The sequence below is a fragment of the Natrix helvetica genome (genome assembly GCF_964273705.1).
Source record: "Natrix helvetica genome assembly, chromosome: 2".
Classification (NCBI taxonomy): domain Eukaryota; kingdom Metazoa; phylum Chordata; class Lepidosauria; order Squamata; family Natricidae; genus Natrix; species Natrix helvetica.
This window is the reverse complement of record NC_138552.1, coordinates 124,512,845-124,540,580: the sequence shown is the minus strand read 5'-3', so window position 1 is coordinate 124,540,580 and position 27,736 is coordinate 124,512,845. Positions and strand designations below refer to the sequence as shown.

General features: G+C 37.1%; 1 protein-coding gene and 1 long non-coding RNA gene across 3 annotated transcripts in view; one reads left to right on the top strand and one right to left on the bottom strand.

Annotated features, from left to right (window-relative positions):
* The first annotated feature begins 176 nt into the window (after window positions 1–176).
* On the top strand, window positions 177–27,227 carry CDC5L (cell division cycle 5 like). The gene is made up of 16 exons (XM_081941219.1): window positions 177–347; window positions 2,638–2,741; window positions 3,004–3,165; window positions 3,421–3,548; window positions 7,818–7,917; window positions 9,032–9,250; window positions 11,465–11,609; window positions 13,068–13,256; window positions 13,744–13,892; window positions 15,548–15,710; window positions 17,297–17,461; window positions 18,518–18,598; window positions 18,935–19,180; window positions 21,240–21,437; window positions 25,935–26,147; window positions 26,531–27,227. Exons 1-16 carry the CDS (start codon window positions 303–305, stop codon window positions 26,633–26,635), a joined length of 2,412 nt encoding a protein of 803 aa, XP_081797345.1. The 5' UTR covers window positions 177–302; the 3' UTR covers window positions 26,636–27,227.
* Window positions 21,462–27,736, bottom strand: part of LOC309386169 — a 39,011-nt gene continuing 32,736 nt past the window's right edge. For both annotated transcript variants that reach the window (XR_014174361.1, XR_014174362.1), the window contains one exon: window positions 21,462–25,032. This is a non-coding gene — a long non-coding RNA (uncharacterized lncRNA). The remainder of the gene's footprint in view (window positions 25,033–27,736) is intronic.

Genomic DNA, 27,736 nt, shown 5'->3' with positions numbered 1-27,736 from the left:
GACACTGTCGTGTGAAAAGCCATCCAGCTTCAGTGAAGCCTTCAGTGCAAAGAGAATCGGTCCCGCCTTACTTAACACGCACGCACGAACAACCGGGAAGGAACCCCGTCCCCGCCCACACGTGGGCGGGGCTTCCTCTTGCCCAATCCCGAGTCTTGTTAGAGAGTCCTCGCAGGAGGCGTTCACTTGGCAAGAGTGCGCCTGTGCAAGTTGTCCCAGCTCTTCTCGAGTCGTTGGGGGTTTGCGTTTTCCGCCGATACTGTTTGTCTCCCTTTGCGGAGCTTTACTCGCCCACCGTCAAGATGCCGCGGATCATGATAAAAGGGGGAGTGTGGCGGAATACAGAGGTAACGTTCTCACGGTTTCCCAACCTTTTTCGGGGCAGAGTTGCTCTATTTCTATGTAGGGCCTCTGCGGTTATGGCCATGGCGGCGGACAAGCGCAGGCGCAAAAGGCCTTGAGCTTGCGTGGAAGAGAAAATGGATCTGGCTAGCGGCTTCTTGTTGTTAGCAGTATTATTATTAGTATTATTACTGCTACTACGTCGGGATGGAAGCTTACATCTTGCTCTCCCATGATGCCAAATAAGTATCTACAAGTGTACTAACAAGCGAAGCTAAATCAGGGGTCTGTTTGCTTCTCTATATTGGGGACTGGAGCTTCGTCTCCGATCTCAATGACAGGTAGCGTACTAATAAGTTGGACAAGGAGTAGGAAGCACTGGCTCTGGTCCACTGAAGCCTCCTGGGTGATTTTGGCCGCTCTCCCTAACCTACTTCATAGGATTTGTGTTGTGTGTGGAAGGAGGGGGGCAGAAGAGAAAACGATCTTTAGTTCCTGTAGATACAAATCAAATATATCTAAGTGCAGGATCCAATCAAGCTTCTGCCAACCTAGCAGTTCGAAAGCACGTAAAAATGCAAATAGAAAAATAGGAACCACCTTTGGTGGGAAGGTAACAGCATTCCGTGCGCCTTCGGCATTTAGTCTTGCTGGCCACATGACCACGAAGAGATCTTTGGACAGCCTTTGAAACAGAGATGAGCACATATGTGCAAGGGGAACCTTTACTTTTAGGATCCAATCGATTGGTCATTGAGGACCAGATATTTTAGTCTTCTGAATTTTCGGACTCTGACTGGAGTTCATCCTCAAGGAATAGTTTTCTGTTCTCCCATAGTTTTCTCTCATATAAGTGCTGATAAGATTTTGAACCATTTTTGATGGTTGTTTCAAATTGGCCATCTTGTATGTTCTAACTGTTGGCCAGACGTTAATGCATGGTAGGAAACCCGTGGATCTTCACTTCAGTTTCACTAAATGTGGCCAGGGCTTTAAGAAAGACTGAAGCCAATTCCATGATAGTTCTGTTTTGAAAGAGGGAAAATGTGAGCCTGAAGTATAAATTTATATGAATGTTCAGCTAGGGATATTGTAGCTGGATTGCAAAAATCTATTTGATGTGGCAGAGAATTTTCTGAATGTGTTTGCTGCCATCTAGCCATCATTTGAATGTTTGTATCCTTAGTACATTCTTGCTGTTCCATTTATAAATGGAATATGTGAGCGAACATTAAAAAATTGCATAATTTGGAATGAACACTTAATTATGTCAATTCCGTGCATGCTTTTCCAGAGATTTGTTTTAGGTATACATAGTTCTTGACTTATCACCACAAGGGAGCCCAACATTTCCGTTGTTAAGTAATACAAATGATTTTTGCCCCATTTTATGAACATTTTTGCCACAGTTAAGCAAATCACTGCAGATCTTAAGTGAATCTTCTGGTTGTTAAGTGAGGAGTGTTCCCCCATTGACTTTGCTTGTTGGAAGCCAGCTGGGAAAGTTACAAATGGTGATCACATGACCCTGGGACAATGCAACCGTTCACATGATCACTGCATGACATCATGTGACCGTTAGGATGCTGCAACTATCATAAGTGTGAAAACCGTTCATAAATCACTTTTTTCAGTGCCATTGCAACGTTAAATGGTCACTGAATGAATCATTGTAAATTGAGGACTATCTATAATGGAGCCAAAGCAGTACATACCTGACATTTTGTACTATCTTGTCAAAATTGTCTATAAGGAAAAGGCAGGTAAATTGCAAAAAGTATTTTGGAATTCATTTCACACAGATAATGCATTCAGTTAAATAAGAAGGAAATTGATTGTTCAGTGTTTCTCAAACTTGGCAGAACACATCATCAACCTGCCAGGGTTGAAAAGCATTTGGCTAGTTACATATTCAGTTGTATTTGGCAGTCATAGAGGGACGTGTCTACTAACAATAGTCATAACTGTACCTGAACATTCTAATAAAGAGCCATCACAGAAGTCTGCTCCATCAGTTTGATCTACTGGAACATGATTGTCCATACAATGTCCAGCTCACCTTCCTCGTATTTCTTAGTAAACAATCCCAAATCTTTCATTTTCAATTTCATTTAATCTTTTGTTCTTATATTAAGGGAGGAAGGGGGAAAGAAAAGGGTGTGGGTTATGAAAGGGAACAAAATTGACTTTTTGTGAAATCCTGGCTCCATTTTTACAAAAAAAAATTGATTGGAACTGAAAACAAAACATATTAAATAAATACTGTAATAAACAAAACTCTTCTTTTTTTTTAAGGATGAAATTCTTAAAGCAGCTGTAATGAAATATGGCAAAAACCAGTGGTCTCGTATTGCCTCTTTGTTGCACAGAAAATCAGCAAAACAATGCAAAGCTAGATGGTAATGTAATTTCATGTAATTTTAAAGTAAATGTTGGCGAGAAATTTAGAAGGCAGAGACCTTCTAAAAGTTAATTACTTGTACAAGAAAAAATTGTTTTGGGAGTAAACTAATGCCAGTAATACATGTAAAAAAATTATACCAAAGAAATCCAAGCAAGAAATTTATTTCTTAATACTGAAGGTCAGTGCTGATATTTTAATGTATTCTTATATTTGATAGAAATTTACTGTTAAGCAACAACGTTTTCATTTTGAATAAGGTATGAATGGCTGGACCCAAGTATTAAGAAGACAGAATGGTCACGAGAGGAAGAAGAGAAATTGCTCCATTTGGCCAAACTTATGCCAACTCAGTGGAGAACTATTGCACCAATTATTGGACGAACAGCTGCCCAGTGTTTGGAGCATTATGAATTCTTATTGTGAGTAATGTTTCATTGTAACGGGAGGATAGATTCTTAGATATTGGAAGACTTCCTTCTATAGAAATGGCCTAAACGTAGTGAAGAAAACTTTGAAGTGCTTAATAATAGAGTAGGAATTATACTATTCCTAAACTTTTGCTTTGATTCTTTTTCTTATGGCATTCTGGAAATTGCAGTGATTACTAAATTATGTAATTTTCTTAGCAGTGTTGTTTTCTTATCTTGGAGCTGTTTTTGGTATTATCTTGGTAGAGATAAAGCTGCTCAAAGGGACAATGAGGAAGAAACTGCTGATGATCCTAGAAAACTTAAACCTGGAGAAATTGATCCAAACCCAGAAACTAAGCCAGCGAGACCAGATCCTATTGATATGGATGAGGGTATGCTTGAATTTTTTTTTCAAATTATGTCTCCCTTTGGTCAAAGCAGTCCCTGAGTAATTTTTCTTTTGTGTTTTATGTTTTTAAATTAATGTTTGTGCTATTCATTTACTTCATTAAATCAATAGTATGATAGTTTTATCTACAAGAGGGAAGGAGGGGGGGGGGAAAGAAGGTTGGTAAAGCTAGACTTGAGAGAGTCTTTCTCTTATAAACACAGAATGGGCTGATAATAACGGCTTTGGGCTGGGTTGCCTCTAAATGTGACTTTCTCCCTATGCATATCCTGATGCGCTCATTGTTTTTGAAGAATCTCTGGGAAATACAATTAGTGTTAGTGTTAGGATACTTGGAGTCAGTGGTGGATTGCACTTACCGTCACTACCGGTTCACTGATTGCACATGTGTATTCCATTTGCACGCACCTCTGACGCTGCACGTGTGTGCACAATCCACTCTTACAGAGTGAACAAACAGGATGACTAAGAATCCATGTTAGGGATTACACCATGGTGACAAAACATCACTTCTCTTTTTTATGTATGCTGATAGCTGCCCTGTTTAAAACTATCTTGAGTCCTATTAGGGAGAATGGGTCACAGACCATCTACCAGGCCATTGTGAGGAATTGGACTGTGACTAGACAGATCTAGTTGAAATGTCAAGGCCTTATGAAATAAGCTAAAGTGAGTTTGATTTTCTGATTGCCAAAGTCCCAAAATGAAAAAAATGAGTAGGGTTCTCCAGTCACCAAATTAACAGAATGTTAGCTTAGTCACCTTCGTGTTAGACCCAGAAAGTTTTATTCAGTATTGACAGATAAGGAGAGACTATACATATCATCCTATACTTACAGAATACTACAGGGTTTGATGCTTCCTCCCATTCTGTTTTAACACTGCATAAAACTGTTAGATGACTTCATTCATCAGTTCATGATTACTTATACATTATGACTCTGGGGCAGCTTAATGATAATCTTGGAACCTCCAGTGCTTATTCAAAGAGCAGGTGGCAGCTGTGACCAAAAAAGCTTTTTGCACAGGAACATCTAGTGTGCCAATTGCACTTTTACTGGACTGGGAGCTCTTCAGACAGTCATTCAAGTCATTCAATCACCTTATGATTGAATTGTATACAGGGTTGTATATAGAGCTGCCCTTGCAGACCATTCAGAAGCTAAGCTGGTCCAGAATGACACACACAGGCAGTATTGGTATATTATGCTCACACAATCTCACTGCTTCATCAGTTGTTCTAGTTACCAGTCAGCTTCCAGAAGCACTTCAGGTTGCTAATTATTACATTTAAAGCTGTTCATGGCAGGGCATCTGGCTATCTAAGGAATTGCTTATTTTCATTTGTTTCTGCCCATCCCAGTAAGACCAAGCAGGATGGCTGTATTCTAGTTCCATTCAAACAAGATCCCCTTGTGGTATCCAGGAAACATTCCAATTCTATTGCAATGCCGATCCTCTAGAACAGTATCCTCCCAGAGATTTAGGAAAACTGTTGAAAATATGATTGTTCTTCCAGACTGTATGATATGGTGGTCATAGAGTACCCATTAGTTACTTCTGCTTATAGTGGGTGTATTGCTTTTTTGGTTAGCCAGCATCTCTTCACTTACATTTAAATTTATTGTTCTATTTTTATATGTAAGCCATCCAAACTCATCAAAGAGTTGGGGAGCCTCAAAATTGGTTTGAGCAAATACATGATCTTATCCAATGATGATGGGTACATTTTAGATTATAGTTTACAGTAGCTTCTCTAATTCATGTGTGTGATGTTGCCAGCGGTCTTGCAATGCAGTTTTCTGAATATTGTCAAAATACTGAGCTTAACAAATTAGAAAGGAGAAGCTGAATGTAGACTGTTATAGAAAATGGTGTTTGCAGATCTTTTATGCCTGAAAATTTTCATTCTAAGATCCTAGCCTCAGTAATGTAGAAGCAAACGTAAATTATTCTTTAATATAGAGTTAAAATTTTCCCTTGAATATAAAGCTATAGTGGATATAAGTTAAGAATTATGTCAAGCTCTCCGGTTCCGGCGGCTACGGCGACAGGCAAGCCTTTGCCTGCTCCCGCTCTCCCGGTGGGCTTCCCCCGCTTCTGGGGGGGCACAGGACGCCCCGGAGAGGCGTCCTGCCGAGGGAACGGCTCGCGGAGGGCCCTGGCGTCGGCGTCGGCTGGCGGGGGCTTCTCCGCTTCGTTCTAGGCACCGGGGAGCAGTCTCGGAGGGCGCCCGTGTGCGCGCGCCTCGCCCCATGCCGATCGGAGAACGCACTCTTGAACGAAGCAGCGGCAGTATGGTGAGAGGCTTCCCTTCTTCACTCCCTCTGTTTTGAATTTATGGACTTTTCAGCTTTTTTTAAAAAAAAAGTTAAACTTTCGGATTTCTGCTAGAGGTGCGGCTAGAGGGAGGGGGATTTCCCCCCCTCCCTTGGACAAGCGGCTTGAGAAGATTCTGCTTTCGCCCCCAGGGGAAGGAGGAGGGGGGAGAGCCAACTAATGATGCCTCACCCTCATAAAAGTGACTTTCATTGGACTTAGCTCCAGAACTTATGGGTGAACTGAGAACTTTCTGAACTTTTAAAATTTTATTATGCCTCTGAGCCCAAAGCTGGCAGGGCAAGATGGCACACTTCCGTTGTCTTCATGAACTGTGAAACCTGACTCCACCTTTAAAATTCAGGCTTCCGGTCTTTGTCTCCGAGTCACCCAGAGGAATCTCTTGTGGATTGTTCTTTTCTGAACTCTTGGGAGAAAAAACTTTCATCTATTGCTAGAGTGACTAAAGAAACCCCCATCTGTTTGGATCCTCTGCCTTCTGAATTCGCCTGCCTGCTCTACTCCTCCAGCTGCCCAGTTTCTACTCTGACTGATCTCCTTGCTTCATAAACCATGTCTCCAAAAAGACCACCTCCTGGAAAGCCTGGTTTTGCTACTTCTGCCCCAACGTCTGCAACGTCCAGTCCAGCTACACAGTCAAAGATAACAGAACTGATGCAACCCAAGACTACAGAGATAGACTTTCAACAAATGCTTCAACAAATTCTACAGGGCCAGGAGGAAATTAAGAAACAGTTAAGGGAAATGAAAGATGAAATTAAACAGAACCAAGCCCAAATCTTTAAGAACTCACAGATACTGGACCTTGTGGAGGGTGGGGTGGCGGAGGCGAGGGGGGGGTAGAGGCTTTACAGAAGGGGAACAAAGAACTCGACATCCAACAAATGAAAATAGAGTTTGAGAGAATGTCCTTTTATCTTAGATTTCAAAATGTAATAGAAGCAGATGGGGAAAACATAAGGGACATTATGACTAATATTTTAGCTGAATACATACACAAAGATAAACAGCAGATGGAATGGGAGATAGACCTAGCCTATAGAGTGAATTCAGCATATGCCAGAACACATAATGTACCCAGGGAGGTTCACATTAAATTCCTTAGGAAAACCACAAGAGATGAAATCCTGGGTGTACAAAGGGGGCAAACACTGACATACCACGACAGGGAGATAACCATTCTAAAGCAGATTCCCAAAAAAATTAGGGAAAAAAGGAAAAGCTATTCGCAATTGGCGAATAAATTATACCAGAAGGGGGTGTGGTTTAGATGGTTGATGCCTGAAGGTATGTTGATATTCTGGGAGGAGACAAGAATTAGAATTAACACACCCATAGAGGCACAGGCCTTTATGGAAAAAAATAAAGCGAACCTAGAAAAAACAGAAGACACTACAACGGTCATACAGGACACGGGAGGGGCCGGAGCTCTGCCAGCGGGGGGTGAAGGGTCAACACCAAGAAAGCTCAGATCACAAAAATAAATAAGAAAACCACAATGCTATAAACAGACCGAAAGTAATAATGAATTTATAACTAGACTATATATTATAATTATATAAATTGATTGAAAATTATCTTTTCTAGAATTAATATGCTGATTCTTTATGATTATGTATTAAGGTTTGATATTTTGATGTAACCTAGGAGTCTGGAGGGAGGGGGCGTCTGCCACACTTGCAACTGCCAAAATTTGTAATCATTCCACTTACCCTTTTCCGCATAAATGTTTTAAAAAAAACCAATAAAACTTTTTGAAAAAAAAAAAAAGAATTATGTCAAGCTAAATGAGGTCAAAGTAGAATTTGTATTAATCTATAGGTTTTTTTCAACTTTTGAAAGGTTTTCGATACTATCCTGTGTTGCCCATTTGTAAATGAATGAATGGTAACTTTGTATATTTGTTTTGCAGATGAACTTGAGATGCTTTCTGAAGCTAGAGCTCGGTTGGCTAACACTCAGGGAAAGAAAGCCAAAAGGAAAGCAAGAGAGAAGCAGTTGGAAGAAGCCAGGTAGATAACAGCCTACATCTCAAGTACTTTCATTGAACTCTTGTTGCTTCTAATCTTATTTAGAATCATAATCTTTGTTATGATTGTCTTAATCATAACAAAGTTTTCATACTCCAGTTTGGCATAGATAGCTTGGGTTTTTCAGGATTTGTTTTGTATATATAGCAAATCTATGTGATGGGTTCTAAGGCTAACTCCTTGCAGCTCCTAATACATTTGAATTTAGATAAACAGACTCCATCTCCTTCTGATTCACCTTTTGCTAATTTGCTAATTTGAGTAATTGATGCTAAATCATTAAAGATAAATTAAAATTGAGATGGGATTTTAGCTCAGCAGTATTACCTTTATCTCCCATTTATTTGTGGTAAAGCCAAATTGCTGGTTTAATGTGGTAAAGCCATAAGGTTGAACATTATGTAATTAATTACATTTAGTGGCTGGAATGTTGAATTTGATTTTGAGAAACCAGTACTGAAGTCTGATAGCGCATCCCATTGACTGATTAGGTTCACACAAAACATCATACTAAACCAGGAGTTTTGAATAATAGCTTAGTTATAGAGACCTAGCTCACATACAATATTTAAGCAGCCTTGTACATTTATGAGAAAAGTCTGAAATATGTTGAAAACAGTGTTAATTGTAATGAAAGAGTTAATTTGATCCTAGATATATGCAACTCTTGAACTTGTCTTACTGGTTTCTTATGTTTTCAGAGTGGACAGGAAAATCATTGTAGTTTATCATTGTACATATTTGGGAGATGTGAGGGACTTTAGTTTGAAATTACAAGATTCTGTATATGAAATAAAATACATCTACTGAATTTGTCATTAAAGTTGACTAGTGCATGTTTCAAGACTTCATAATTGTGATAAAGCTAGTAGAACCAATCACATATTTGAAATATTGAATTTAAACCTAGAGTTTTTAATAAATCTTACTTCACAAAGATTTTTTGTCTTTTAAAATTCAACAATTGAATGGAGATTTGAGGTTTTTTTTTTTTTTAAAAAAAGTATGGATATTCTGTTGCCTTCAACAACAGTTCAACTTCTATATGTTATATATTGTCTTTAACATTCGCTTCAAATTTGATTTTACTCCTCAGGCGTCTTGCTGCTCTACAAAAAAGGAGAGAACTCCGAGCTGCAGGAATTGAGATCCAGAAAAAAAGAAAAAAGAAAAGAGGAGTAGATTACAATGCTGAAATCCCATTTGAGAAAAAACCTGCTCCTGGTTTTTACGATACATCAGAAGAAAACTATCAGGCACTGGATGCAGATTTTAGGAAACTAAGACAACAAGATTTGGAGGGGGAACTGAGATCGTAAGTAGAATTTGGATTAAAGTATTACATGGAGCAAAATCTTATATCAAATTCTGTCTGAGGCCCTCACAAAACTTAAACATTGATTATGTTCAAGTTGTAAGTGTTTCTCTTCACACAGCAAGAGCAGCCATTTATCTCCTGAGGGTTTCTAGTTGTTTAGGAAAATATGAGGATTGCAGAAGAATGGGAATATTATTTTTGCATATAATTAATGATATAACATTTTTTCTCTGACTATTTTAAAACTATTTCTAGCCCCTTGCATTTGCTAATCCCTATAATTTAAAAGTAATAATAAAGCACTTGTGCTGGATTTTTTTTAGGGTTAATCACTCATTTTTATCTTTTTGTAAACATAGCATAACTATATTTTGTACAACTTCTTCAAAAGATATCTGAAAGGGCTGCCCTCTATTTGTGCTCCCATTTGTGGCAGCTCTAAAATAATAAATTATTCTTTTAAAAAAAATCATTTTGATCTTATAATTTTAACCATCTTAACATTTATCGGTGCTAAGTCTTCCTGAAAAAAATGGCAACAACATAATTGAGCACTTGGGAACCAGTTCGCACTTGAAACCAATTGTGATTATATGATTGCCATTTATAATCTTCTCTATTGGCTTTGCCAGGAAATCAGTGCTTACTGTGATGGAGAGGCATTTGTGCATGGTCTGTCCTGGGCCTCCCAGGAACCTAAGGCACCCCATGCTCCTTATTTTACTGCTACCTCCCCATTCTGGCTGCCTCTGGGCTCTGGTGCTGAAAACCTCCCTGCCAAAAACTAAGCATATTAAACCTCCACTTGTGTAACTGCTTAGAAACAGTGGTGGCCTGGAGGCAGGAAAGGCAGGTCAGGGTAGAGCAGGAAGGAGCCCAAGAGAAAAAGAGCAACAAAGCATGTTCTCTCTCTTTTCCTTTTCCTCCCCTGTCTTTCTCTTTGCCCTTTGTCTGGTCTCCCTCTCTCTTCACCCCACTTTTTTTCTGCTCTTCTCCATCATTCTCAAACTCACCTCTCTCTTTTATATACTTTTACACTGTTCCTGTCATCTCCCTTTTGCTCCTGCTTAGGTACCCAGTGCTGATTTACCTTCCCTTCTCCCTCTTCTTCCACTCTCTCCCTTTCCCCCCACATCTTTAGAGCAGCACCAACAGTGAGCAGCATATCAAAGTTACAGTGATAGTGAATGAGGGATTTTTTTCAACCTGTCCTCAGAATTCCAGTTGTTTCAGTCCAGGTGCTTGGCACGTGTTAAGCAATTGAGCTCCCCGTTAGAAGAGCGAGTATGCAGAGAAGCGTAATGAGAGTGATATGGAATAACACGCACAAACCAGCATACAGAGACACTGAATAGTATAAAAATATAGTAGTTTATTATGTAGAAATATAGAGGTATTCGGAGTCCGGTTAACAGTCCAAGTCATACACGGTTCAGTAATCCAGTTATCAAAATAGTCAGTCTAACACACAAAGTATAGCTAAACAGTAGCAAACCACAATACCTCAAAATATACCGGCCAGCATCTAACAAAACAGAGAGAGATCTAACAACCATTCTGGCTCCCTCTTATGGCTGCTTGAGGTAACAAGCCAATTACATCTGTTAAGCATTTAAAGTAACAGTAAAGTAATCATAGCTTATATACATTGCCAAGCCAAGCCTAGGGTTACATCCCTAACAGCACCCACCTGCAGTTATGATGTTGCAGTGAGTCACAGACACATGATTGCATTTTCCAATATTTCTTACCTGCTTTTGACAAACAGAGTCAACAGGGAAGCTAGCAGAAAGTTTGAAGTTGTTCCCATCCTCACTGCTTTTTTGTCCACCTGCATTTAATAGTGTCTGCCCATGGCACTTGCACACCCACTTCTGCCAGTTGGTTGCCTGAGACTCTCCATCTCTTCCCATTTGACCCGCGTGGTCCTGAAATTACAACAGCAACTAGGACATATCCATGATTGCTTTCACTAGGGTCATATGATGTTGCTCTCATTCCATTTTGATGAAAAATAAAATATAATACATGCTAATAACCAAGATTGTAAAAGGATTTGCAAACAACTGGAATCATTGAAATTTGGAATATGATAGCTCCTATGAACAATAATCTTTCTATCAATTTCATCTTTTCCTATCCAGTTCTGAAGTATGTCAGATGATCTTTGCAAAACTCTTGTATTTAATTCGCCTTTTTTTTACTTTTTAGGGAAAAAGAAGGAAGAGAGCGAAAAAAAGATAAGCAACAGCTGAAACGGAAAAAAGAATCTGATTTACCATCAGCAATTCTTCAGACTAGTGGTGTTTCAGAATTTACTAAAAAAAGAAGTAAACTGGTGCTTCCAGCTCCTCAGGTACATTGCTTGGTATTGCCGCTAGTGGTTCTTCTATTGGTGAGAAAAAGAAATGTCTTCCAAGTTTGTTTAAGAATTGAAACAGAATGCTCATCAGTAGAAGCACAAATTGTCTTTCATTTAGTATTGGAGGCTGCAATAACAAACACATAAATTGTGATGCAGTTCCTTATATCAGTTTACGCAAATCAGTCTGTCCCTTTGTGTCTGTATGTGTGTAATCCATGTGGTCAGAGGTAATGAGATAATGAAAGTAGAACTATAAAGGCAATGGTTCTTTTAAGAACTAGACAACAAACATCCTCTTGGGTTATCATTTCAGAGACATATCCTTATCTAAACAAAGAAACAGAATGACCAAGTGCTAGCAAAAAAGCAATAGGAATAGGTGTGATTTCTAGCTTCCTACCAGCTTTCCCATGGAGTTTCTTTGTGGGAATCTGGCAAGGAGCATTGGAAATCTCCCCTTCTCAGCAGGTAAATACATTGCTACTACTGGATGGGGAAGGGAGAGATTGGGAAGGGAAACTATTTCTCAGATTGGCTGGGAAACTATCATGGAACATTGAAAATGAAGAAGTAGCACTGAAGAATTTCATTCCCTCAGAAGTCATGGTTCCTAGATATCTCAAGTGGGCTAACTTCCATAGGTTACCCCATTTGAAATGTCTTGGTTCAAAAATTGTTGCCTTATAAGGTATAATTTCTCCCAGTTAAAGGAATGACAAGAGTTTTAGTAATATATGGATAAGAGATTGTGTATTAGAATAAATGTTACTGTTTAATGCATTATTTCTAAGTGTTATCTAAGCATTATTTCGAAGTGTTATCTGTCTTGACCTTGTTTTCCATAGTTTTCCTCACTTCCAGTTATCTTTTCTACTTGTTAATGCCATGGTTTGCCTTCTAAACCTCATTATAACCAAAATAACCAATTTTGTAGTATTTATTTTGTACAATGACAATAAAGACTATACTATTATGGCTGTATTATTAAGAGATTGGGAAAAGTGGCAGGAAGACAGGTGATCTGGTTAGCTTACATAACACCATTTTGTCCTTCAGATCATTAGGCAAATCTTTCCCCTTTATTTTCTTATTGTCATGGATTCATTTTATAGTTCCCTTTTTTCACCTCTCATTGTTTAAAAAAATTACAGAGCACAGGATTTTTCTTCTGAGAAATATTTTGCATATACTTATTTGCACTCAATATCACTGTTCCAGATGTTGGGATTGCTGAGGTTACCATTTGGTGTGAGAAGGTATTCTTAATATTTTTAAATGAGGGTTTTGTTCTTCATTGCCTCTAGGTGGAATATGCAGCACAAGCACTGTCTTCTTTCATAACATACAATTTTTCTCTGAGGTTAAAGTTGGAATTATTACTAACTGTTGCCAGTCTCTATATTACAAACATGCAATATTGTTTCTTATTTCATTTGCTCTTTATTTAAGATTTCAGATACAGAACTCGAGGAAGTAGTTAAAGTTGGTCAAGCAAGTGAAATTGCCCGTCAAACAGCAGAAGAATCTGGAATTACAAATTCTGCTTCCAGCACACTCTTATCAGAATACAATGTAACCAACAACAGCATTGCCCTTCGAACACCTAAAACACCTGCTGCACAGGACAGAATCCTACAGGTAATGCCTAAACAAACACTGATTTACTTGCAAATTGTCCTGAAACTTCCATTACTACAATTCTGCCTACCATGAGGTAAATAGCAGCTGATAATAGTTTACATTTTTATTCAGTTTCTATATATTGATAGATAATGATTGTGGCTTTATGGAAACAATTTTGGCATGTTCTCCTTTTTGAGGAGTGGAGACATCCCAAACCTATCCAGAGAGTGAAAAGGGGTTGGGGGTTGGGAGAGGGAGACAGAGAGGGAAAGAGAGAAGCAGCTCAAGTATAAGGGTAAAAAAAATTTTTTTGTAACCAAAATGAACTCTAATTTAAAACATTTAGATGGTGGTTAAGAGACCACCTTCCTTGTTAAAGGACATTATATATCTGTTGGTAATTCTCTGTGTGCCTGTATAATTGTTGTTTTACAATTGTTATTGTAATTATTTTGTGATTTTGAAAAATGTTTATTATGTACTTTGTATGTCTTCCCTACAGGAAGCTCAGAATTTAATGGCACTCACAAATGTTGATACCCCCTTGAAAGGGGGTCTTAATACACCCTTACATGAAAGTGATTTCTCTGGAATAACACCTCAGAGACAAGTTGTTCAGACACCAAATACTGTGCTTTCCACTCCCTTCAGGTAAATTAGATTCTTAAGTTGTTGAGAAGGGTATTTTAGATTTTCTTGTAAAAAATGAAGGTCATTTTCTGCTTGGCTGATTAGGTTGATTCCTAAGACAATTTCCAGAAGCCTCTTAACAAATAGGGCTCCTTTACACAGAGGAAATTTGAATGGAAAAGTAGTTGTGGTTCAGTGTACTGAACAACATCACTGAAGCATCCTGCAGTAATGGTGAAGTGGTATTTTCATATACAGAGTTGTATTCTTAAGGATCGTTATAAAGAAAATAAAGGTACATGCGAAATGCAAAAGTGTCCTCAATTTAGGTAAGAACAGAATAACCTTCCTGCAATGCTTGTTTAGAACATTCTAAATTGGCTCATTTTGATAAAACAAAATTTGAGATAATGCTAATATTCTGAATTCTGTTCAAAACAAGTTGAGGTTTGCATGCATAGATTTCATGGGACCCTGAAAAGAGTTCCTTGTTCCTTTGTGAGTTTACCTCAGCTATAAGAGTGAGCAGCTCATAAATGTTTTTTAATGTTTTCAAAAATATTTTGAAATATCAAGAATTACCCTTGCCTAACTTTTATGCTGGTTTGGCTCCTAGTCACAATTTTAATCTAATGTAAAGTATATGTTAAACAAATTCGAAAAAGAACAAGAAGCCTGTTTATCTTTCAGAACAATTCATGCTTTATTATTATATACACAACAATGTGAAATCACAACTCTCAGTTGTTTAGGTGGTTTTGGCTTTTATACACATCAATAAGATGCCGCAATGTATCAGTATAGTACATGTATGGATGCAGAGTGGCCTTTGGTATTTGATAGATGGAAAATTTATCAATGCGCGGGGGTGTCCAAACTTTTTGGTATATGCCCTGTGTGGCAGAAAACATTAGAATCATGGCTGGTTTATTATTATTACAATACATTATTGTAATTGTTATTATTAGACATTTTTGCTCGCCTTATAACCAAAGAAAAGAAAAGTTTCTGTTTAGTTGTATGAATAAATAGTAATATCTCAGTAGCAAAAACAGACAAAAATACTACATTCACAGGCACCAATCAGTATAAACTAGCAAAATCTGCATTTAAATGCAACCTGAAAATCACTGGCAACCAAGTTCAAAAACATGCAGTATGCACACACAGTAAGCTCCTGTAATACAAAACAAAATTGAAGTCTTTATTTTCAAATTCAATCTGAGTGAAAATTCAACATCAGCAAGTCAGAGAAATATGCAGAGTCCACTGAAATATGAAACTCAACAAGATACAAGAGTATGTTCAACCATTCAAGATAGTATTAAGAGATATATTTTTGAAAAGGCTGTAAATTGGTTTCTTGAGATTCAAGATTTATTTAAAGATAAGGATTGTGATTCAGAGACGGGGGACTGTCTCTGATATACCCAAGATAGAACTGCTCTTTTTTTCCCAAATCTTTTGTTTACTATGTCTGCCCAATCGCATCTACTTTGTTCATCAAACAAAATTCCTTTTCTGCCATCTCTTTTCAAATGCCCTTATAGTTTTGTTAACTGCTGATTCAAAACTTAAAAACACAGTCATATTAGCAAGTTCTGTGATGAATATATTTAAGTGGTTTAAACATTGCCTGAGAACTGACGCATTCTTCCAATTTTGTACTTTTCTAGGACTCCTAGTCATGGAGCTGAAAGTCTGACTCCTCATAGTGGAATGACCCCCAAACCAGTGATAGGAGTGACACCAGGCAGGACTCCACTGCGGGATAAACTAAATATTAATCCTGAGGAGGGGATGGCAGATTACAGTGATCCGTCCTATACAAAACATATGGTAGGTAAGAAAATATCTTCATATACATAACATGCAATATATTATTTGTAATGTAATATCATATTTCATTAGATGAAGCTCACAAAATTGTAAATCCAATAGGATTTAGTTTGAAACTTCATAGCAAGACAGATTCAGTGCATATCTTTTAAAGCAGTAGTATTTAACCACCAAGGGTCAGTACATGATTGGATTCATCCACATTAGGAATATAATTTTTCTTTTGTGTTTACTAAAATATAGTAAAATAAAATAGTGATATTGGGAGAATGAATTACCTAATGAGTTAATTGCATTGATCGCTTGATAACTTTCCTGTTGGTTGAACTTTAACTCTTATGAAAATCCATGTCAGTTTGAGAGCTGGCTTAAAAACTGTGCTTGTGATTAAATGATGAGGAATTTCTGAACACTATAATATAATAATTAGAAGACAAAAGCCTAGAAGAGCAATTTAGTACACTGTTGAAATATTTTTCAAAATTATTCAAGAATCTTGTATTAAGTAATAGGGCCCTAGTGACATTGCGGAGTTGGAAAACTTTTTCTATAATCACATCTACTTTAAAAAATTGTGCCCAAAACAGCGAACGGGCGCTCTTGCGGCGTGGCGGTACCCCTAGGTCAGTGAATGGCATTGTGCCCGGCTGGAAAGGGGGGGTTGCCAGGCGGCTGCTCGTGAGCATGGTCATTGCATGGCTGCTGTGTAGTGCTGCTGCAACAGAGCAACACAGCTGCTCGACCTTGAGGGTGCGCCTGGCTCTTCGGGAGCCAGCTCGCAAGAGAGCAGCTGCCCGGCAACCCCCCTCTCCAGCTGGGCACAGCGCCACTCACCGACCTAGCAGTATCCCGAAGGCTCCAATCAACACAAGCCTTTGCCCCCCACCTCGTTCCCGCACCTTCGGGATATCGCTAGGTCAGTGAGCGGCGCTCTGCCTGGCCGGAGGGGGGGGGGTGTCCAGGTGGCTTATTTTCGGGGGAAGGCTTACATTTTTGTCCACCCAAAAAATGTGGCATGGCCTTATTATCAGGACATGTCGTATTTTCGGGGAAACACGGTAGTAATATTGCACGAAATTGTGATTGAAAAAGAATAAACATATTTTAAACTTTGCAATACTAGCACTTGAGAACAAACTGAACAAACATACCCAGTTACAATCTTACCCTAGTGGTTAAGGCACCAAGCTAGAAAGTGAGAGACCATGAGTTCAAGTCCCACATTAGCCATAAAAACCAGCTGGGTGACTTTAGGCGAGTCACTCTCAGCCCAATCCACCTCACAGAGTGGTTGTGGGGAAAACAGAAGGAGGAAAGAGTATTATATACATTCGCTACCTACTTGTAAAAATAAATGCGAGGATAAAAAGAAACAAAAGAAGAAAGATATTATAAAATGTGGTTTGTTTAATTAAGAAGTGTATTGTATTGTGAATTTTTCATAATTTTGTCATTTTTATATAGAGATTATCTGAGACCTGAAAATGATTTCAATCATTCTTCCAGAGAAAAAAAGTATATTTGATTTTAGGAAAGCAATTTTTTTTCTTGTATTGCCTTTATTAAGTTCTTTTAACATTTTGTAGGAAAGAGAATCTCGTGAAAATTTGCGTCTTGGATTGATGGGCCTTCCTGCTCCAAAGAACGACTTTGAAATTGTTCTACCAGAAAATGCAGAGAAGGAGCTTGAGGATCATAATGCAGATGATACATACATAGAAGATGCAGCTGATGCAGATGCTCGCAAACAGGTAAAGCATATAAAAGAGGAGTTGGCAGCAATTAATTTGTCATAGAACAAAAGGGTGCTTATAATACATGTTCTCAGGTATTAATGATTAGATTATATTTCCTGCTTCTAAGGAATATTCTCTCACAGAGCTAGCGATAAATAAGTTCAAACTCTGTTAAAATGATAAATTGCAAAAAATGCAATTAAAAATATTAGAGATCTGAGTATCAGATCTCTGCCTGGGGCATGGAAACATATGAATGGGATTAGGAAGAGGATCCTTCAAAAAGCATTCAACAGGCAAGATCCAGCAGACTTTCTGATTGTTAGAAGAACATGCAGGTTGAGCTTTGTAGTTCTTCAGTTGTTAGATATAAATGGATCATTTTGAGTTCTTATCCTGTTGTTGAAGATAATTTTTAAATTAAGAATCTTGGCCTATGTTCAGGCATCTCTCTGTCGTTATTTGAAAGCTTATACCTAACTACATCGTAACCTTGCACACTGCATGAATTCCACCATTGTGGTTAGACTTTGACTCACTGTATTATGCAATCCCAGGAAACTTTCCAGTAAATCATAGGTAAGTAACTGACTAAGATAATGATCACTTCCTAAACCAATAAATATTTAGGAGACAGTTATGTAAACCACCTATGTACTTCTTCATTATCAGTGAAAAAACAACTGCTAAATTGCTGGTTCACAGAAAGACAGTTGGAGATATATTCATTTTAAAATGGGAAACTGTTCAGTTACTGACTTTCTGAACCATAATTTTGGGATTAGGACAATACAGAGACTGATACTAACTATTGTGTATAAACCCAGACAGTACGGGTAGTGAGGTGGTTTCTTCTTCTGGGTCCTGTCAGTTGTAATTTGGATTTGGCAATGTAGATTTCCTATAATATGGTAGCTTTTATTTGCTAGCCTAGAAACCAGGAGGCTGTGAGTTGTAATCCTGTTGGTTTAGGACAGATTTCTCTAACAGATTTTGTTGGCTTTTCACTGTGCTCTGTGTTGCTGAAAAGTCTTACAAAAACTCACCCTAACTGCTGAAATCTCTTTCCAGACCATTCGGGAAATGGAGCGTCTAAAGGCTTTAAAGCGAATGCACAAAGCTGTTCAGAAAGATCTACCAAGACCTTCTGAAGTAAGTTATTCCTAACTCTAATAAATATGTATCTATCTCCATAAGAAGGTAAAAGAATAGATCTTGCAAATAGGAGTTAGTCAGAGGTCTGAGGTGGAGAAAGGTCGCACTGGGATCGTCCTTACTTTTTAAAGCATCCCTTTCAGAAAACCCACTGCTGTAGTTTTGATAGATTAAAATGTTTTTTTAAAAAACAGTAAAATATTTTTGTAAGCTTAAAATGTTCCTATCTGTGCTCCAGTTGCAGAGTGCATGAATCTAATAAAAGTAGAATTTAGATTATAAGAGATTGCTCCTAAGTGACAATGTGAATGATTTTTTATTGGTTTGTTATAGGTAAATGAAACAATTCTGAGACCTTTAAATGTAGAGCCACCTCTAACCGATTTACAGAAGAGTGAAGAACTGATTAAGAAAGAGATGATCACTATGCTTCACTTCGATCTTGTGCATCATCCTTATGGGGAGGTTCCCGGTAGCAAGAAGATGAAAGTTCCAGGACTGGGAAGCAGTAGCACAGAACATATAGCATATCTTGAACACAATCCGTATGAAAAGTTTTCAAAAGAAGAGCTGAAGAAGGTCACATAATATTTATTGGTATCATTTGGGTCCCTGTTTTGTCTGCTTACCATAACTGTATTTTACAAGAAAAGTTTTTTTTTAAATGCCTCTTTCAAGTTGAGAACATATATAAAGCATGGGTTGAGCAATTGTTTTGGTACCAGGGTGAGTAGGGCTGAATATGCATATTTGTGTTTAAAAGTATGGCCTCACAAGCTGTGCTAGAAAAGACAATTTATTAATCTACTGCTGCAACCAAACAGTTGATTAGCAGGCTATTGGGGTACACTGTGGTGTTAGGTATGTGAGTCTGTCTGAAGATTCTCCCGATATTCCGCTGTCTAGTATAGCAATGTACTTCTGCAACTACCAGGTACTCAAAATTTAGGATGGATAACCTATAGTTCGCAGGTCTAATTCATCTAAACATCTGGTCCACAGTCTTGAGCAGAGGTTTGTCTCCTCAGAAACCTTCAACCTTCCCTATGTATGCCAACTCTTCCTCCCAATGTAGTTTTTGTTTCAGCTACATCATACTTTGTCTAAATTGGGGAATGGAATATCAAAAGATTCTAGTTGGACCACCTTTATATAGGTCTATGTTTACGTTCTCTAAAATATGAGGACTTGAGGTTGTACTAGTTGATAAAATTATGCTTGCACATAACCCAGCTGGAACTCGCAGCTTTTTTCATCTCTCCTGTACCTTATCCAAAGAGGAATGGCATGAAGTAGCCAGAATTAGCAGAAACTACATTTCACTTAACCCCAACTGTTGTCTTCTTGTTTTGCAACTTCTCCTTCCCATTCTCCCTGGGACATGTATTGAACTAAGGGACTGGCGCAAAATTTTTAAGTTAGTCCTATTCCACATTTCTGATGTAAAATATTTTCCTGAGAATGTTTAGAACTTGTACCAAAAATTCATTATATACCTAGCTTATATTAAGAAGTTGCCACTTGATCATTTGGATTTCATAATATTTTAAGTGACTTTCTAACCATTTTATTAATACAACATATTTGATATGGCTCATTATAAATAAGCAGCCTAAGGCTTTTAGATTTTTATTTAGTGCTGGAATTGAGTGCCTGGTTTGAGGGGGAAATAATGAAAAAAGAAAGGAAATTAAAACTTGTATTTCAGTTTCTCGGATCAAATTTTCTGGTTATCTCAGATAAAGTCTTTCTCTAAAACATTCTTTCAGATTTTTATCTAAGCTATGTTAAGCAGTACCCCAGTTAGGCCTAATAGATCCAGGTGTCAGTTTCATGACTTTATAATCCCATAATGTGAATACAGTGGGACCATCTCTCATTGGTCCTTTTTATACATCCAACTAGATCCTGACACTGCTCATGTTGATCTATGATGCCAAAATGATAGAACTGTACAAAATCAATTTTCAGTAGTGATTAGATCTGTTAACACTGAAAATTGATTCCAAAATGTTAAGGACAGGAAACTTGAAAGGGGAATGAATTTTATTTTTAAATGTATTGACCATGTAATTGGCCTGTTCGACTTACAACAGTTCATTTAGTTACAACAGCACTGAAAAATGTGACTTATGACCATTTTTCACATTTATGAACATTGCAGCATTCCCATAGTCATGTGATTTACATTAGGATGCTTGACAACTTATGACGATTGCTGTGTCCATGAGTCATGTGATCCCCTTTTGCAACCTTTGAACAACCAAAGTCAATGGGGAAGCCAGAGTCACTTAACAACCATGTTACTAATTTAAGAACTGCGGTGACTTAACAATGTGAGAAAAGTTGTAAAACAGGGCAAAAGTCACTTAACAAATTCTGGGCTCAATTGTGGACATAGGTTGAGGACTACTGGAATGTTCTTCATATAGCAAAAATGGCCTTATAAACTTTCTTTGTATGTATATACTTAATTAGATTTAAATCCTACCATTTCTTTCAGAAGGTCAAGGTGATGGCCATGGCAGTCTCCTATCCCCCCCCCCCCCTCTGTGAGGAAGTTGATCTCAGAGTAACTGGCTCAAAGTCATAGGAAGTGCAGCAAAAAGTTTACTACAACTTTTTTTATTCTGAACAGGCTGAAGACTTTCTGTCCCAGGAGATGGAAGTTGTGAAGCAAGGGATGAGCCATGGAGAGCTTTCAAGTGAAGCTTATAATCAGGTGTGGGAAGAATGTTACAGCCAGGTACTGTTCCTTCCTGGGCAGAGTCGCTACACACGAGCCAATTTGGCCAGTAAAAAGGACAGGATTGAATCACTTGAGAAGAGATTAGAGGTTAGTATGATCTTTTTTTCCTGATTCTGTGGCAGTTTTTATTAGTTAAAATAAGTATAATTTAGATCCTGGATGAAGGCAATGGTAAACTTTTTCTGCACTGTTACTAAGAGAGAAAAAAGGGAGGTTCTGGGGAGAGAGAAAGATAATACAAAATTAAAAAGCAAAACGTATAGTATAGCAACCAAATTCCTTATAGTTTTACCTAAAATCCTTTCAGCTTATATATTAGTCGGGGGGGGGGATGAATAAGATGCGTTTTAAATGTTCTCCAGTGGAATGACAATTTATCGCTATCCTCTTGCTCATAGGAAGACATTACTGAATGCCAGCACAAGGGTTAGTTTAGCTAATACTCTTGTGCTAGAAACAGTTAATTCACTATTGGTACATAAGCCCAAAAATTATTTAGAATGTATAAAAGTGCTTCAAATTTACATCGGATGTGGAAATGTGAAAAATATAGACTTTATCATGTCTGGCTGACTTGCAAAAAATCTCACCTTTGCACTGAACAAATTCCTTTGCATTTCATAACCTTAAAGCCTAGATATGACTATTGAATGGGATTCCACAAAGTTGGATATTGAGAAAAACATTAGCCTCTGAATTCGAGTTAAATCATCAATAATATTAATGTTATGTTTAAACCAGAAGCACTGTTTTTTGCTAGTCTGTCATGATAATGGATGTTTCTCTCAAGTTTCAAAGACAATTGATTGACTATGCATGATACATAAGGTCTTGTATAAAGTACTCAAGCTTCTGTGCTTATGACCTGGAGAGTTAAGATTTTAAATGGATGTTGTGATCATCCAAAACCATACTCAAGTCTAACAATTTTGCAAATTTGCAAAAGGTTTGCAAATATGTAGCAGTGCTATTGTATGATAGATTACCTGTGACTTTGTTTTATGTAACTACATTTGCCTAAAATTAGTATTTGTGTCATCTAAATGAATATGTGTGGATCTAGCGATTTAGGGGTGACAGATATAAATAGTTTATTTATGAATATTGCATTGAAGTATATTCTATGTGGAAGATATAGCTGAAATTAGCAAAAATGCCTGGTAAAAGGTGAAAATAGTCTGTTTGTTTTTCAAAGAACTTGCAATATATAGAACATACATATAATCCAGCAGAGTGCACTATTGCTCTTCAGTGTCTTCCATTACATGGTCATATAATATGGAAGATGAATTGCTTTCTTTAATATTCCAGCATATTTTTTTTCACCAAATGAAAATTATGTGGTGTCTTAAATATGAATATTAAATATTCACTCGGATTTGTGACCATGTAGGTTAGGGCTCCTAATTTGTTGACATTTACTTGAAAGAAAACATCAAATTCAATAAGGTTTATTTCTTAATATACAGACACACATATTGGATTGCAATCTTAAACTAGGCTACAAATGAAGTACTTTATTTTTTAAAAGCTATTGTTTTCACATGTCTTAATGTGCATTGTTCGTTAGTCTTGGCTAGAATTTAGAAAATGATCTTTAATCTTTCTTTGATTCTCCTACATGCCCCTTAGTATTCTGCTTTCAGCAAATAATAGCACACAAACTGAATTATTTATTGTACCATTTTATTAAAGTATACATACAAGTAAGATGAGTTCTCTGATTTTACATAAGTGTATAGATTATGACCACCTAAGTGTGTGTTTGTGTGTGTGTACACACACACACACAGATACATGAATTTGTTTACTTCAAATTGTTAGAAAATATACTCCATTTTTGCTGAAATCTGCTAAAACCTATTTTGTGGGATATCAGTGCAGGGCTTCATGCTATAATATAATATAATATTATATAATAATATAATATAATAATAATATAATATTAATATAATATAGTAATGTAATGTAATATATAATATAGATAATATTATATAGTATGTATGTATATGTATGCAGCTGGGAAGGAAGAATCCAATTTTCTGTGATTGTCCTTCCTTTCTATTCTTCTGGCATATGCTGTTTACATGAAATATGGGCAACACCCCCCCCCCCCCAGTATTGCTAATCAAGTTCCTCGTCATTTTTTTTAAGACTGGAATTTCTCTACATTACCCAAAATTATTTTCCTTTGAGTCAACGTGCCCAATATAGATTTAAACTCCTAAAAAGATATAGTACAATTTAGTGTCCTAATAAAGGAATCCTGACTGGTTAACTGCAGTGAATATAGTGCTTTTTCTCCCTATCCCTGATTGGAATGCATACCTAAGTACTGCACTCTCCCATAAATCAGTCTTTCAATTTAATTCTTTACTTTTAGCACTTTTCATTCCCTCCAAGGTCCTGTTGGTTTTTCTTTTGGTTGCTTCATTTCAGTCTGCATTGTCTTTGCCGGAATCCGTGTCAAATTCTCTTTTTCAATGGACATTATTTTTAAAGTACATTCATTTCTTTTCACTTACTATCTTTTTATTTCTGCTTCATTGTTATTGTCAAGTAGGCCCTGATAACAGGCAGTTCTGTCACACCTTGTGACAAGAGTAAATAGTTGTTTGCTGATATTAATCTTCACATAGGTTTTGAAGTGTTGGTACCATGTTTGTTTTTGGGATGTTCTATTCCTTCCCCAAGTGGGTAGTATAAAATTCAGGCTTTACAGAACAAAAGAGTAGTAATTTAGTGCAAAACCTTGGCGCAGAATTTGAGCAAATGATGGTGGTGGTTTTTTTAAAAAAATCTCACGGGCCCCTAATTTGCAATGTCAAGATGCATCTTCAACTCTACCAGTTAAAAGTTTCAAATAATATTCAGGAAAAGAGAAAATGCATTTTTCTGAACATTTTGAATAAGATAATTTTTCCATTACTCAAATTCAGATGGCTTTGTGACGTGTGCTTATGTTTAATAAACAAAGTAGTGTTGCTGAACATAATTAACTTTGTATTCTATTTAGACTCACTTTGAATATAGATACTGATCAAGAGCAATAACATTTAGACTTATATACCGCTTTACAGTGCTTTACAGCCCTCTCGAAGCGGTTTACAAAGTCAGTATATTGCCTCCAATAATCTGGGTCCTCATTTTACCCTCACAGAAGGATGGAAGTTAACCTTGAGCCTGGTGAGATTTGAACTGCCAAATTGCAGGCACCTAGCAGTCAGCAGAAGTAGCCTGCAGTTCTGCACTCTAACTACTGTGCCACTGTGGCTTATGTATGAATGTATCTAATACTATGCTTCTCTATTCTATTCATTTCATTCTATTTGCCTTTACTTTCACAATCCATTGATTTGTGACTATCAGTATGAATTTTCACCTGTTTTCCATTTTTTAAATTTTATTATTGAACTTGCTACATTTATATGCCACATTCTAACAGAGCGGTTTACAGTTAAAATTAAGGAGGTTTTTTAAACACAGCATGCTGGCTTTTAGAAACTAATGTCAATAATAAATGGCAATCTCTCTCAATTAAACACATAGCTTCTTTATCATTGTGGTTTATCAGAAATGATGCCAGGTGCTTCTGCTTGATTCATTTTCCTGATAGAAGCAACTAAGTGTTCAGCTTTGCAAATGAATCGGGGTTCTGATGCTGGCTTGTTCAGGGAGGATTCTGGAGGGGAAAAAACAAACTCACTTTTAGAATATGCTTGTTAGAGTTGCAATAGGAATTGACAAAAAAGATTTCCATTTGTTTAAGAAATGGCTTTTTAACATTGTACCCATCATTTTTAATTTCCCATCAACGTTTGTACTATGATATGATGAAGAGTGGGATTCAACAGTTATTTTGGGAGAATTGCCTTTTTAGACTGTAGCCAACATCCTTAAGTACTAACATTTATTTCAGTCTGTAAAAGTTCATGATTTTAACATTCCAGGATTCATCTTGAATTGATCCTTTAGGTCCTGAAATGGTTTTCAGAACCTTTATTGGCTTCATGAAAAGACTGTTTAAAATTCATCCAGATAGAACTTAGGCTATATATAAAACACTGAATCCTATCAGATTCTTCAACTATACTGTAGTGTTGTGTTTGCCTCAGAATTTTCTCAAGAATGTGCGTGAAAAAAGATAAATACATTAATTCCACAAGGATAAATTTATTATCTTTATGACTGATCTTTAACGTTACTAATATCTCTAGCTTTGCTATCTTTAACTTTGCTACCATCCAGTGTCTTTTGTATGTTCTTTTTTAAACTTGGACTTCCCTGTCTGTTCTGTTCTCTTATTTCATACTTCCAGAATCCCACGTTTGCACTGTTGAACAGTGTGGAAGGGTTGATTTGCAAAGATATGTTACATATGTAACTACTTAAAATTCTCCTATATAAAATCTGTGTGTACTATCTCAGGGAAGAAAATAAATGTAAGATATAACATCCCTTCTTTTACAGCTCAGTGGTGTGTGTGTGTGTGTGTGTGTGTGTGTGTGTGTGAGAGAGAGAGAGAGAGAGAGAGATGTAATGATTAGATAATCATACCACATTCTTGATTGCATTTGTCAACAGATTAACCGAGGTCACATGACTACTGAAGCTAAGAGAGCTGCCAAAATGGAAAAAAAGCTAAAGATATTGCTTGGTGGTTATCAGTCTCGAGCCATGGGACTCATAAAGCAATTAAATGACTTGTGGGATCAAATTGAACAAGCTCATCTTGAACTGTGCACATTTGAAGAATTAAAGAAGCATGAAGATGCAGCTATCCCAAGGCGACTGGAGGTAAAATTGTGGAGTGTTAATCTACAGGACATATCTAAAAAGAATGACAGCGGTAAAAGAAATAAACTAAGTAATGCAGTACTTGTAAAACCATTTTTTAAATTTGTATATCACAATCATTATATTTAGATTTCCTTTTAGATTTGCCTGTGCATGTCATTTTATTCTTCCTATTTTTTTGAACATTTTATAACTTCTTAGAAATTATCTCTCTTTGCATAGAAATGCTGAAGTACAGATTTCTCTCACTTTCTATTGAAAGTAAAGACTTCTGTGTGGCTTATTAGGAAAGTTTTACTATAATCCTTTCCTTTCATACTGAGGATAGCATCCTATTCCTTTCTGGTTATTTCATGCTAACTTTATTACATTTGCTCTTACAGTGCCTAAAAGAAGATGTTCAACGGCAACAGGAAAGAGAAAAAGAACTTCAGCAGAGATTTGCAGAATTCATGCTGGATAAAGAAACATTTCAGTCAAAATATTAAGCCTCCTATTTTGCTTTTACTGTGACACCATTGTTTGTAACATTTTTCAGATGCAGCTGATAAATTATGATACGTCTCCCATTAAGCACAAGCAAATGTGCTAGTAAATTTATATTGTATTTTAAGAAGATGCTTTGTACCACTTGGTCATGTACCTTTTCGTTTGGAAGAAAGAAGCAGAAATGCATATATCCTGATCTATCAAGCATAATTTGCATGCTGTAAAAATGCTATACAGGGTAAACATTCCACACGCACCTTTTAATTCATCACACAATTATTTTGTTCAAGTTATTGTTTCCTCGTCCCTTTAGAATTTCACCTGAGATCAAGGAAAAGTATACATTTAAAACAGTCCTTTGTGCCACTAATTACTGTGAATCTGGAATGTAAAATGTATGTGTATTTGTGACTAACGATTTGAAATTTGTTTGCAAATTAAATTTTTAAATTTCAGTTTAAATTGAAGCTAGGTAACAGCATTTTTATGACCATTTATATAATGTTCATATTATTACGGAGTTTATGTGTTTCGTGTTTCATTTTGTGGATTTTTGTTGATCATAAAATAAAAAATTACAAGTTCATGAAACTTGATGTGTACGACGTGAAGGTTGACTGAGAATATCTGGTGAAGATTACCTCAGGTGTCAAACATGGAACTTGAAGTATATGTTCACACAGTCTTGGTAGATAAAACTCTGTCTCCCCCCTCCCCCCAGGATATCTGGGAGCTGCTGTTGCTGCTGCTGATCTCTAGCTATTGGAGCCTTTAGGGTCTAGTTGCCTGGAAGCAGCTTGTCTGCAACTAGAAAACTACTTGAATACCTCCACAGCATTTCACGAGTTGGCCGCCTTGGGATGGACTCCCTGGCATAGTCCATTCTTGCCTTAAGAAGGGCCCAAACTTAGTAGTCCCTCACTGCTTCCTTGTCTGCTTCCACTGCCTCTCTGTGTCACCCCCTCTTTCTTACTTGATCTCTTATCACCAACCTCTCTGTTGTTTGGTTCTTTCCCTTCCCCAATCTCTTCCATCCCAAAGACTCATATTTTCCACCATGCACTCCTTTGTCATAAAGCTTGTAATAGTCCATTCCAGAC

Coding starts and splice junctions, on each gene's coding strand:
- CDC5L (XM_081941219.1), top strand. CDS start 303: ATGCCGCGGATCATGATAAAAGGGGGAGTGTGGCGGAATACAGAG. Junction 2,742..3,003: donor AAACAATGCAAAGCTAGATG/GTAATGTAATTT, acceptor ATTTTGAATAAG/GTATGAATGGCTGGACCCAA. Junction 26,148..26,530: donor CTATCCCAAGGCGACTGGAG/GTAAAATTGTGG, acceptor TTGCTCTTACAG/TGCCTAAAAGAAGATGTTCA.